Raw genomic sequence first — 12641 nt, 5'->3', positions numbered from 1 at the left:
TTTCAGTCAGAAAAGTGAGCCTAAACAAAATGTAATTTGACTTGATTTTGGCTTTTAAGCATGCAATAAATGTCACTTCCTGACAGTAACTGTCCCACAGTAAAAGGGTGTTATTTATTTGTACATACAACTTCAGACAAGCAGAGAGTAATTAAGCATTAATGAACTCAGGATCAAAATCCCTCAGGTACTATTAACAGAGTATTACTGTGACAAAGGCCAAAGAACTAAGAGACCCCAAATTCACTCTACTATAATGTCATGTCATTAGCTTGATTAAGTGAGTCAATTCCAATTACATAGCTCTAATTAATTGATTAAATATAATGGGATTATAGTACCAGGCCCAATCGATTCTTTGATAACCTTCCAAAATAAAAGCTGAACTTGAGACCCCCTCTCACGTTCCTCTCGCCCATCCCTGGGCTTCTCGCTCTACCGTACCTATCAAGACTGTGGAAGAATCTTTGTTGCATTTCTGCTGGAATCCCAGGAGCCCCGTTATTTTTTCTCAGTAGCCCTAAAGCTTACCCACTGACCCACTGAACACCAGGTAATCGATAACACTGCCAGGATAAACTGAATGAATAGCGGGGAGTAGCAAAGAAGAGAGGAACCAAGGAGAAAGGCAAGCAACGTGGGAATGCAGAATTTCAAAATGTTCTATGAGTTAAGGCAACACCTCAGTCTTGGAAAATGAATCATGATGAAATGTAAGTAAAGTTTCTTAGTTAAATAAACAAAAAGGCTGGCGAATGTTGCTTTAAACTGCAGCCTCTCAGATTCCTTTATGATTTCACAGTAGCATGTGTTCCATACACACTTGACTTCCTACATACAGGCAACATGCAAACCTACCAGCATTTAGTACTTAAAGGCCCTGATAATATGAAGCTGATTGTAGTGGACAAAGTGCGTAGAAAACCAAGTTGAAGGACCTGGATGGTGGTTCTAACATGTCTCATGAAAGACTTGAAAGCAGAGAAAGGCATTGTAAATGCAAAACTTCTGCACTTTAATTCAACCACAGTGATGAGGCAAGAAACCGGGAGAGCTGGGAAAAGTAGTATCTTTTGAGATAAACGATGTCATTTTTACCAAGTAAATTGCATGAAGAAATCTAGTATTTGATTCTTCAAAATTTTTGAAGAACATCTAGGATTCTTCACAAAGGGTAAAATTCTAGTTCGTAATATTTTAAAACATTTTACTTTAACCCACAAAGATAGTTTTTCAAAAAGGAGAACAATGGGGGTAACAGTTCAGCACAAGTATAATACATCACAAAAATTGATAACATGTCTGAAATGCAAATACATTTCTCCTTGTAAAGATAAAAGACACTGTTTTCTCCTCATTAAATTAGCTGAGACTATCTTCACAACATTTCTCTCTTCCACAAAGAAGTTATATTTCAACCAGAAGATGTTAAAACATTACACTTAACAGACCAGAGTGAGATTAAGGCATAAACTCAGAAGACACACTTTTAACTCCACAAAACACCAGACAGCTGTCTCTCAGAGTAGAAAGAGGGCAGGAGGAGGAAGAGCAGGGAAATAGACTTAATGGAAATACCACTGTGCAAATTAAGTCTTCATTCAAATTCTCCGTCAAAAGGAAGAACAACAAAAGCAAGAAGAAACAATTAAATGATACTAGAAGACACAGCTTCTGTTCTTTCTCTCTCCCTAAGAATTTTTAATTGTCATGGTTCTGTGATATAGAGACTAATCAGCTGAGGTGGAATTAAGCCCTGCCTCTTTTTCTCCAAATTTAGAATCCCTGGGAAGATAGTGGGTGGGGAGCATCTCTGGAGCAGTAAAACCTTGGCATGAACAAAAATAATCTGTGAAAAAGTCTGGAGTTAAGGAAGGTTTTCTAGTATCATTCTAGTCACTGCCAAATTTAAACAAACAACCCCAGCTAAAAGTTTAAAGTCTGGAAACAGTATTAACACTATGTATTAATTGTTATATGTACTACTATAATTCAAGCTTCTAAAGCACAATTTTATTATCCTGTCATTATCAACTCAAGGGTGACATTCAACTTCCTGTTTCCTGAGATTTCTTGGATGGAAAGAGGAAACAAAGCAGATCTCTGACATTTGAGGAGGGCTTCTCATGGGGTGTGCATGTGTGTGTGTGTGTGTGTATGTGTGCATGTGAGTGTGTGTGTGTGCGCGCGCACACACACACACACATCAGCATGCTCAATTCTGAGCACTGGCTCCAAGTCACTGTCAGACCAATGCTGTTAATCTCTATAGTCAACTCAACGTAACTGAGCTACATCTAGGCATAACTGTCCTCTAACAACCATTCTTCCTAAGTTCCATTACATAGTTTTTGCCTGTGATGCTAAGATGGCGACTGTTAGAGGGCACACTCATTTCCAGTTCATGCACATATGAACCAGCACATTCAGTGAGCACCGGCATCCTGCCAGTATTCTGTGTTGTTCATGGAGACTTTGGATTCATGTAGACATAGGAAAGCAAAACTGTGGTGAGAAGCATGTTTGAGCATGAAGGGTCAGAAGCTGGGGGGTGGGGTCATCAGCATCGTCTAAAGGAGGAAGTCTGCAAGCCCACGGAGGAGCGCCATTTGGGGACAGAAACGCCATGTCTCCACCTGTCAAACTATAGGACTCTTTGACTTTTTTTCTCTTAAGTGAAGAAATTGAGTTTTTAAATCCAGAGGGTAAGGCAATTGACTGACTTTGATGCCTTTAATATCTGAGGATTGTACTACCTCTTCGAGTTGGACTACTCCCTATTAACGTCAGGTTTTGTCTTTTTAATGATTCTCTTTTTCAAATGAAAGTGCTTTCCTGAACATTGATGATATATTCTATAGATAGGAGAAAGGCAGTTTCCCCAGACTTCTCCATTTGTAATGAGAGCAAATGTTTAAAGAAAGTTACACACACACACACACACAAACACACACACACACACAAATGAGAACCATTCAGGACATACTTCTTGAACTATTATTTACAAAATATAATTTCACATTGACTTAAGAGAATTAAAACCAGCTTACCTGCACTTTTTTTAAAGCGACTGATACTCCATTCAAGAGACAGGCTGCTCTATATACTTCGCTGAATTGCCCACGACCAATTTTCTTTTCTATTCGAAAGTTGGCCAATGTATTATAGCCCATATCCGGTCGTAAGGCCTTCTGCAAATCAAAAAAAGTCAGAGAAGGGTTTCAATTACACAATATATGTACAGTTTTTGACTGTTTTCACATCAGGAGATAATACTTAGTGATAACCTTGCTGATAGTCAACAAGTATTTATCCACTTCCTCCTTGTCAAGCCAAGTGCTGTTCTACTTTTGGGTACATGGGAATCAGCTAGACAGAAAATAATTCCTGTACCCAGAGAACTTACATTCTAGCAAAGAAGAAAATTAACACGCTAATATAACATGTATAACATGAGAAAATAAAGTATGCAGGGTGAGGCTCAATCCATCAGGGAGAGAAGGAATGTAGAATAAGGATTTTGAACTTTTAGATTGGAACACTCTACAAGCTGTCCTCAGTTCACACAGATCTACTTGTCCCACTCAATCTACTACATTCTTGATATATCTCTTTTTCAGAGATGAAATATGTCTGTCTGTAGAGACAGGAGAGACATTAACTTAATCCAACTAGCCAACGAATGCACACACACACACACACACACACACACACACACACACACACAGATCCACAGGACTGGGAGGTGGCTCACTTAGCAGGTAAAACACGGGTTCCCATTTTCAATCCCAGACACCATGTGGGAGTCTCAAGAATGGAGACAGGTAGAACTCCACAGATGGGGAGGCAGTGCTGTGGTTCTCTCTGTGTTTTCCCTACCTTCTCTTTGATAAAAATGTATAAATAAATTGATCTACAGGGGGGTAGGCAGTGGCACATCTGGTTAAGTGCTCACATTACAGGGTGCTAGGACCTAGGTTCAAGCCTGGTTGCTGCCTGCAGGAGGAAAGCTTTGCAAGTGGTGAAGCAAGACTGCAGGTTTGTCCCCACTCTCTCCCTCTCTATCTCCCTCTCCCCTCTCAATGCCTCTCTATCTCTATACAATAATAAAAATTAAATTAAAGAAAAACTAACTAGGAGCGTAAAAAAAAAAAGAAGGAAAAAAAGAAAAGAAAGATTGATCCAGGGTAGACCAACAGTATCATACATGCACAAAGCCTTAGGTTCATTCCCCAGAAACACATTAAAAAATAAAATTAAAAAAAATTAAAAAGCACCTAGGAAAATAGCTCAGCCTATCAGAGCACTAACTTGTATGCCTGAAGCCCCAGAAGGAGGTCCCAGGTTCTAGGGCAGGCATCACCTTAACACAGAGCTGAGAAGTGCTCTGGTTCTCTCCCCAGCCCCCTTCCATTCCCTCATAATAAATAAATCCTTACATTTTTCTGAAATTGGGGCCAGGTGGTGGCTGAGTGCACATGCTACAATGTGCAAGGAACAGGGGTTCAAGCCTCCAGTCCCCACCTGCAAGCAGAAAACTTCACAAGTGGCAAAGCGGGTCTGCAGGTGTCTCTCCACCCCACCCCCGTCTTCCCCTTCCTCTCAATTTCTGGCTGCCTCTATCCAATAAAGATGATAAAAAAATATTCCAAAAAACTTTTCTGAAATTTAGGATTATTTTATTGTCACAATGAATACCTCTAGTGACAGAGAGTTTACCACTAGCTCAACACAGTCTGTTCCTTTGAATCCTTTTCCAGGGATGTTTCAGGTTTACCACAGAAAGTCCTCCTGCATCCTCTCTGCCCCGTCCCCCCACCCCTCAAGCAGCACATTCTCTACCACACCGGCATATCCACTAAGATTCCTGAATCCACAGACACATTATTATCAGACGAAGTCTCCAGCTTACACTGGGTTCTCACTTGGTGTTGTATGAGTCTGACAAAAGTATAATCAACATGAATGCCATTTCCCCCCGCCCTCAAAATCCTCCGTGTTCCTTCAGTTCATTACTTCCTCATCCCTGGAAGTTACTGTTCTTTCTTCTGCCCCCAGAGTTTGGCCTTTTCCAGAATGTAATAGAGTTGGAATCATACGGTATGTAGTCTTTTCAGATTGGTGTCTTTTCACTGAGAACATAATCTCTCGTTTTTAACAATCTATGTTCACTGTCGGGGAGGAGGAGCCCCCACTTTTTTTAGCTAACATTTGAAAGTACTTATTGTATGCCAGGTTCTGTGCTAGCTACTAGAAAAATAAAGATGAATCTAAAAATACTTTCTACTCTCAAAGAGCTTAGTTAGTTTCATGGAAGAGGCCCTTCACTATGCTGCAAAAAAAACGTAACTATGGGAAACAGATACAATGGCTCCCCACCTATGGGGGAGCATTTCATGAGAAGTGAAGCAGGTCTGCAGGTGTCTATCTTTCTCCCTCTCTACCTTCTTCCTTTTCTCAATTTCTCTCTGTCCTATCCAATAAAAATGGGAAGGGGGGGGGGGATGGCCACCAAGAGCAGTGGATTTGTAGTGCCGACACCGAGCCCCAGAGATAGCCCTGGAGTCAAAACAAAAAGAAAAACAGATACAGCAGATACAGAATTCTGGGGGTGGGAGCAACGTGAAATCATACTCATGTTAACTTATAATTTTGTAAATCATTAGTAAGTCAATAATAAGATTTAAAAAACAAATAAGTAGATAAGAAAAAAGAAGAAGAAATCAGAAGCCACAGTGGGCAACTCCATCTTCACACAAAATCCAGCTCCTATAAGTGTTACCTATTGTCTTATTTCTGCTGGTTGTTGCTGTCTGTCTGTCTAACACAGGGTTAACCCTGATTAAAGATCCATACACACTTTCTATATTGGTGAGGCCCAATAGAAATTCTAAGAAAACTGCCTTTTGGGTCTCTCCTGACACTGATCTGTTTTTAGCATTTTTAGCATCCCTACCTATATACAACATAGCAAAGTAATCAATTTTAGCTATCAAAATACCTTAAATCTTCCCTTTCTCAGTTAAACACGAATGAGTCTATTCACCGGATTACTAATACCCACACACTTTCAACCCTTCTCCCCCCTAGCACTGACTTCAACATCTTCATTACATTTGGAGTCAACTTGGAGTGAACATTAAACACTTATGGGGTCTTAATTGGTGTCGTCTTTAAGAAGACTAAACGAATGTAAATTGGTACAGCCTCTGTGGAGAGCAGTCTGGAAAACTCTCAGAAGGCTAGACATGGACCTTCCATATGATCCAGTAATTCCTCTCCTGGGGTTATACCCCAAGGACTCCATAACACCCAACCAAAAAGAGGTGTGTACTCCTATGTTCATAGCAGCACAATTCATAATAGCTAAAACCTGGAAGCAACCCAGGTGCCCAACAACAGATGAGTGGCTGAGAAAGGTGTGGTATATATACACAATGGAATACTATGCAGCTATCAAGAACAATGAACCCACCTTCTCTGATCCATCTTGGACAGAGCTAGAAGGAATTATGTTAAGTGAGCTAAGTCAGAAAGATAAAGATGAGTATGAGATGATCCCACTCATCAACAGAAGTTGAGGAAGAAGATCTGAAAGGGAAACTAAAAGCAGGACCTGACCAAATTGTAAGAAGGGCACCAAAGTAAAAACCCTGTGGTGAGGGGTAGACATGTAGCTTCCTGGGACAGTGGGGGGTGGGAGTGGGTGGGAGCGATGGGTCACAGTCTTTTGGTGGTGGGAATGGTGTTTATGTACACTCCTAGTAAAATGTAGTCATATAAATCACTAGTTAATTAATATGAGAGGGGGAAAATTAATTGTATGTCTCGAAGTTTTTCAAAACACAAACTGAATCTTTTTAATATATAGGCTGTGTAACTGATATGCAGACTCTCTCAAAAGCCTAGACCAAGTAGATCAGAAGCAACCAATAGCACAGCTATATACAAGATACTGGGTACTGTACAGCAAACCCTAACAAAAGGACTTTTCAAAGTTAACCCAATTACCAATTAATGGGATGATAACATTAACTATCGATTGTCTTTTGGAACCCTAAGACAGCAGGAACCTCACATCTCCACTATAGAGCCTCTACTTCCCCCAGTCCTGGAACCCTTGGATAGGGCCCACTTTCCCGTATGCCTCTCCCAATCTATATCAAATAATATTGCATCTGCCGATCGCAACCTAATCAACGCAACGATTGCCACCTCAACATGCTTCACTTCAGACTGTGTCCAAAGACTTCACGTGTGGAATGACAACCCTTCAGCTTCATTACTCGGGTGAGACCTTTCCTTTCATAGTAGACTCTAATTCCATCTCAGGTGGTTCACTTTCTAACAAAGTCCCCAAACCTAGATATACACCAGTTTCGGTGAGAGAGTGCATATGTTCACACGTATCCATAAACTACTGCAAAATATATACCTGAAAGCAGAAGTACACTAGAGTTTGCAGTGAGTACCCCCCTAACACTTCCTCTCCACTATTCCAAGCTTTGGGTCCATGATTGCTCAACAATTTGTTTGGCTTTGTATGTTAACTCTCTTTTCAGTCACCAGGTTCCAGATGTCATCAGGATGCCGGCCAGGCTTCCCTGGACTGAAGACCCCACCAATGTGTCCTGGAGCTCTGCTTCCCCAGAGACCCACCCTAGTAGGGAAAGAGAGAGGCAGACTGGAAGTATGGACCGACCAGTCAACGCCCATGTTCAGCGGGGAAGTAATTACAGAAGCCAGACCTTCTACCTTCTGCAACCCACAAGGACCCTGGGTCCATGATCCCAGAGGGATAGAGAATGGGAAAGCTATCAGGGGAGGGGGTGGGATATGGAGATTGGGTGGTGGGAATTGTGTGGAATTATACCCCTCTTACCCTATGGTTTTGTTCATTAATCCTTTCTTAAATAAAAAAAGAAAAGAAAAAAAAGGATCTTTGGTCCGTATACTCAGAGGGATAAAGAAAACGAAGCTTCCAAGGGAGGGGATGGGATACAGAACTCTGGTGGTAGGAAATGTATGGAATTGTACCCCTCTTATCTCACAATCTCGTCAATCATTATTAAATCACTAATAAAAATAATGCCTGCCAGGTTATTGTGGGGAAGCTTTGCAAGTAGTGAAACAGAGGTGCAGGTGTCTCTCTACCTCTGTATCCCCCCTACCTTATCTATTTCTGGCTATTACTATCTAATAAATAAATAAACATTTAAAAGAAAGAAAGAAAGAAAGAAAGAAGGAAAGAAAGAAAGAAAGAAAGAAAGAAGGAAAGAAAGAAAGAAAGAAAGAAAGAAAGAAAGAAAGAAAGAAAGAAAGAAAGAAAGAAAGAAGGAAGACTGAACATTAAATCCTATGAATTCAACCAACTGGCTACTTACTAAACACACTACATTCAACCTAAGGGCAGGGGAGGAAAGCTTAATGGTTATTCAAAGAGATTCATTTCTGAGGTTCCAAAATCCCAGGTTCAGTTCCCTGTACCACCATGAGCCAGAGCTAAGCAGTGCTCTGATAAAAAACTAAAAGAAAACACAAAATAAATACACTATATTCGACTTGAAATTATAGGTCTTCAAATAAGCCTTTGTAAAGGCTGATGACTGATACAAAAGGCTACTTGATAGAAAGTGATATTTTACATCAACCTTAAATATATTTCAGTCTTAATTTCAACACAGCCATCAAGCTAGCAAAAAAAAAAAAAGGTAAAATTTTGCTAGTATCACTGGTTTTATGTTTGACATAATTCAATCTTATGACAATTCTATACTGAAGATGTGATCAAGCCAACCCCAAGGCTAGCTGAAGCTCAAGTACCCACTATGCTGTGGGCACTTTACAAAGTCAACTACAATATGGCCCAATGCTATGAGACCCCATGTTGACCCACAAATATGTCCAAATTCAAATTCTGAAAAAGAATAGAGATAGAAAACACTTTCTGGAAAGAACGAAAGAGAGAAAGGAAGGAAGGAAGGAAGGAAGGAAGGAAGGAAGGAAGGAAGGAAGGAAGGAAGGAAGGAGGGAAGGAAGGGTACATAAATAGAAAAATGAAATTATCAAATAAAGGGAGACAATTTGCTATGCTATAATGGAATTTCTCTTTGTAGTCACTGAGATTAAAATACAATTAGATGTCACTGTGACAAAACAGAAACTTATAACATGCCATGTCTTGGGTAAATTCAATGGGGACTAGCAGCAGGGATCTGTTTTACATACATATGTATTTTTTCTATTTATTTTTTATTGAGGGGGTTAGTGTTTTACAGTGCAATCACTGACATATACATATAATTTCATTATACAATAGGTCCCCAGAGTTCTCTTCCTATCCTCTCTCCCCAGAATTCTTTGTGTTGGTGCAATACACCATACAGTGAATAATTTTAAAGACACTGTGACAACCTAGGAAGCCTGGCCACACACACTTCCCAGCACAGTGTGTTCTGACATCTTCAGGTCTTGTTTCCATTTCGTCCTGTGTTTGCTATGCAGGCCTCTCCTTCTCATGCACTGTTCTGAGGATGACCCGAGATATTTTTTATTGCCTATGATTTATTTACTCCATTTTTTTTAATAGTTAGATTCCAAGAGTACATGACATATAAGAAAACTCTTCTTCCCCACCTATCTACAAGTATTCTTTTTGTTGACAAAAACTTGTCAATCTCAACAGTAAAATACAGCTTCATCATGATAAGCACTATCATACAATCCAAACCTTCTCAGTTTGACTGGGAAGTCCATCTTCTGTCTGCACAATAACTGACAAACATTAGCGTGAACCGCTAAGGCAGTGTGACAACCGCATGCTGAGAGCAAAGTCTCACTAATGTGTTTTGGCATGCAGGTTTGTAATCACACATTTACATATGCAATGACCTACATTTGCATGTCAGATCACACACTGTCTTGGTTTATTAAGACTGGGCACCTCCCTGTGTTTGGCGGACAGAGTGGCGAGAGAAGGCCAGAGGGCGGTGTTTTTTGGCAGTTGAGGGATGAACTGCCACCTAGGATTAGGTTGATATGGCCTGAGCATTAGACACTTCATTAGACGTAATCTGCTTAACAGTGGGCAGTGTATGTAAACTTCACAGCCCATTTGCGGCACCTTTTTCCCCCCATGGCCTTTCTTCAAAGGGCAGTGTGGTTGAGTGACAGCTTGTCTCATCTGCTCCCATGTCCTGTCACCCAGTGTAGACCTGGAGAGCTGACATGAGAAGGAACATAACTGCACATCTCCAGCTCCCCTTGGGTCTCTCTGCCATACTGCAATTTGTATAAAAACAAGTTTGTATAGGAACAGGTCTCCTGAAAGAGATCACTGAACAGGTAATATACAGACAGACCTCAGTAAAGATTCTATTATACCCTACACAGAGCCATGCTTCATTTTGATGAACTTCATCTCATTGTAGTTAGCACTGTACAAGGTGCTTTAATAAAAGAAAGAACAAAGAAGAGAGAGGAAGGAAGGAAGGAAGGAAGGAAGGAAGGAAGGAAGGAGCGAGCCAAAGGAGTGTCTCAGTAGCTGCTCAGATAAAGAACTCTTTTTAGGAAAAGTTATTGATATCTACCACACACACACCCATACCCCAGCTGCCCCAATAATGTCCAATTCCTCATATTTTTTAGTTTAGCATTTCAGTCACACTAGAATAGGAAAAAAAAAATAAGCAAGGTAATGACAATAAAATTAGTGTGAGATATAATCCAAATTAACATCACTTCCAGTTAAGGTTCCTATTCTCAATTTGATCCATGACCTCAATCTCAGTCTCCTACAGACACTTAATAAGCAGGGATATTTTTCTCAGTTGCCCCAAATTACTTCTGGGCATAAGCTGGAGGTGAGTCCCTTCAACTTTCATGAAAGTAAATACCCATTCTGCTTCTCCCAAATAATGGTGCCTCACCTCTTAAAGTCAACATTCATATCTAGCCATGGGCCACATCTACCTGCCAGACCATTTGTTTCATGGATGCACTGTGACCTTTGACAGCCCTATGCAAAGCATTTGCTTGTCCCCGTGTCTTCTGAGTGACTATTGCAGCAAGTAGAGAAACCTAAAAAGACACCATAAACTTCCTAATGAAATAGTGTCTACTTAGACTTAGATACCCTCTTCACCTACTTCCTATTACACTTCCCTCAGTAAATATATCATGGTGACTGTCTTCCTGGGTAAAAATGACCATTAATGGGAGTCGGGCGGTAGTGCAGCGGGTTAAGCACACGTGGCGCAAAGCACAAGGACCGGTGTGAGGATCTCGGTTCGAGCCCCCGGCTCCCCACCTGCAGGGGAGTCGCTTCACAGGCGGTGAAGCAGATCTGCAGGTGTCTGTCTTTCTCTCTGTCTTCCCCTCCTCTCTCCATTTCTCTCTGTCCTATCTAACAACAACAACAATAATAACTACAACAATAAAAAAAAACAACAAGGGCAACAAAAGGGGAAATAAATTAAAAAATATAATAAAATTAATTTTAAAAAAGACCATTAATGGGGGGGGAGTAGGCAACATAGGTGGCACACAGCATATATAGCTGGTTTTATTCTGACCAAAGTACAATTATTTGAATGCAGGGTATTTAAACATAAACGTATGTTTAGTGAAAATAAAGTTGTCTGACTGAACACACATAAAGTTAAAAACTGCATTATGGGGAGTCAGGTGGTAGCGCAACGGGTTAAGTGCACATGGCGCAAAGTGAAAGGACCAGAGTAAGGCTCCCGGTTCGAGCCCCCAGATCCCCACCTGTAGGGGAGTCACTTCACAGGCGGTGAAGCAGGTCTGCAGGTGTCTATCTTTCTCTCCCCCTGTCTTCCCCTCCTCTCTCTATTTCTCTCTGTCCTATCAACAACGATGACATCAACAACAATACTAACTACAACAACTATAAAAACAAGGGCAACAAAAAAGAAATAGATAAATAAATAAATATTTTTTAAAAACTGCATTATGGTGAAGATTAAAACTGAAATTTTGGTGGTGATTATAAAGTAATCTAAATAAATATTAAAATATAACTAACTACACTTGAAACTTACAAAATATTGTAATCTAATGCCACTTGAATAAAAAAAATAAGTTAAAATTTGTGTCAAACTGAAGAGGAGAACAACTGACTCAAGGCCCATAAATTCTGAGTTTGAAGCTGCATATGCTCTCCATGACCAAGAGAACATGACTAACTCAGAAATCTTCCAAAATTACTAACTATAGGACATGCCCAATCCCTTACTGGAAGGACATAGTTAAAGCTGACCTTGGAAATACTACATTTCTGTTGTCCATTATTTTTAAAGCATAAATTTTATTGAAAAGTATTACATATGTTTCTGAGAGTGTACATGTAACAGAATAAATTGAGAGATCTTGGAAATCTGTGGGTGTGCTCACTGTGTTGCACATGATCATGCCTAATTGTTAGAGTTGTCTGAATCAATATACTAACAGGTTACTACTTAACACAAATGTGAAGTTTCAGAAAGATAAAGCAGAAACTCAAAATTATATAAGCCAACCAACAAATCAAACCCTACTATGAATGAGGCTTTATGCAAACAAAACTTTTAATGTTCTGAGTTCTTATAAATTAATCACTTACTGATCAGAATCGACTCTAA

At 40.1% G+C, this 12641-nt stretch overlaps 1 protein-coding gene across 5 annotated transcripts in view; it reads right to left on the bottom strand.

Annotated features, from left to right (window-relative positions):
• NEK7 (NIMA related kinase 7) overlaps window positions 1-12641 on the bottom strand; it is a 155145-nt gene that overhangs the window by 69853 nt on the left and 72651 nt on the right. For 4 of the 5 annotated variants that reach the window (XR_009546307.1, XM_060178501.1, XM_060178504.1 and 1 more), the window contains exon 3: window positions 3051-3191. The exons of the other annotated variant lie outside the window; for it this stretch is intronic. Coding sequence is in view for 3 of the 4 variants with exons in the window: in XM_060178501.1 (XP_060034484.1) it covers window positions 3051-3191 (141 nt within the window). In the remaining variant the exon portion in view is untranslated. The remainder of the gene's footprint in view (window positions 1-3050; window positions 3192-12641) is intronic. 5 annotated transcript variants of the gene reach the window in all.

The sequence above is a fragment of the Erinaceus europaeus genome, chromosome 19 (genome assembly GCF_950295315.1).
Source record: "Erinaceus europaeus chromosome 19, mEriEur2.1, whole genome shotgun sequence".
Lineage (NCBI taxonomy): Eukaryota > Metazoa > Chordata > Mammalia > Eulipotyphla > Erinaceidae > Erinaceus > Erinaceus europaeus.
This window is presented reverse-complemented; position numbering and strand designations above follow the sequence as displayed.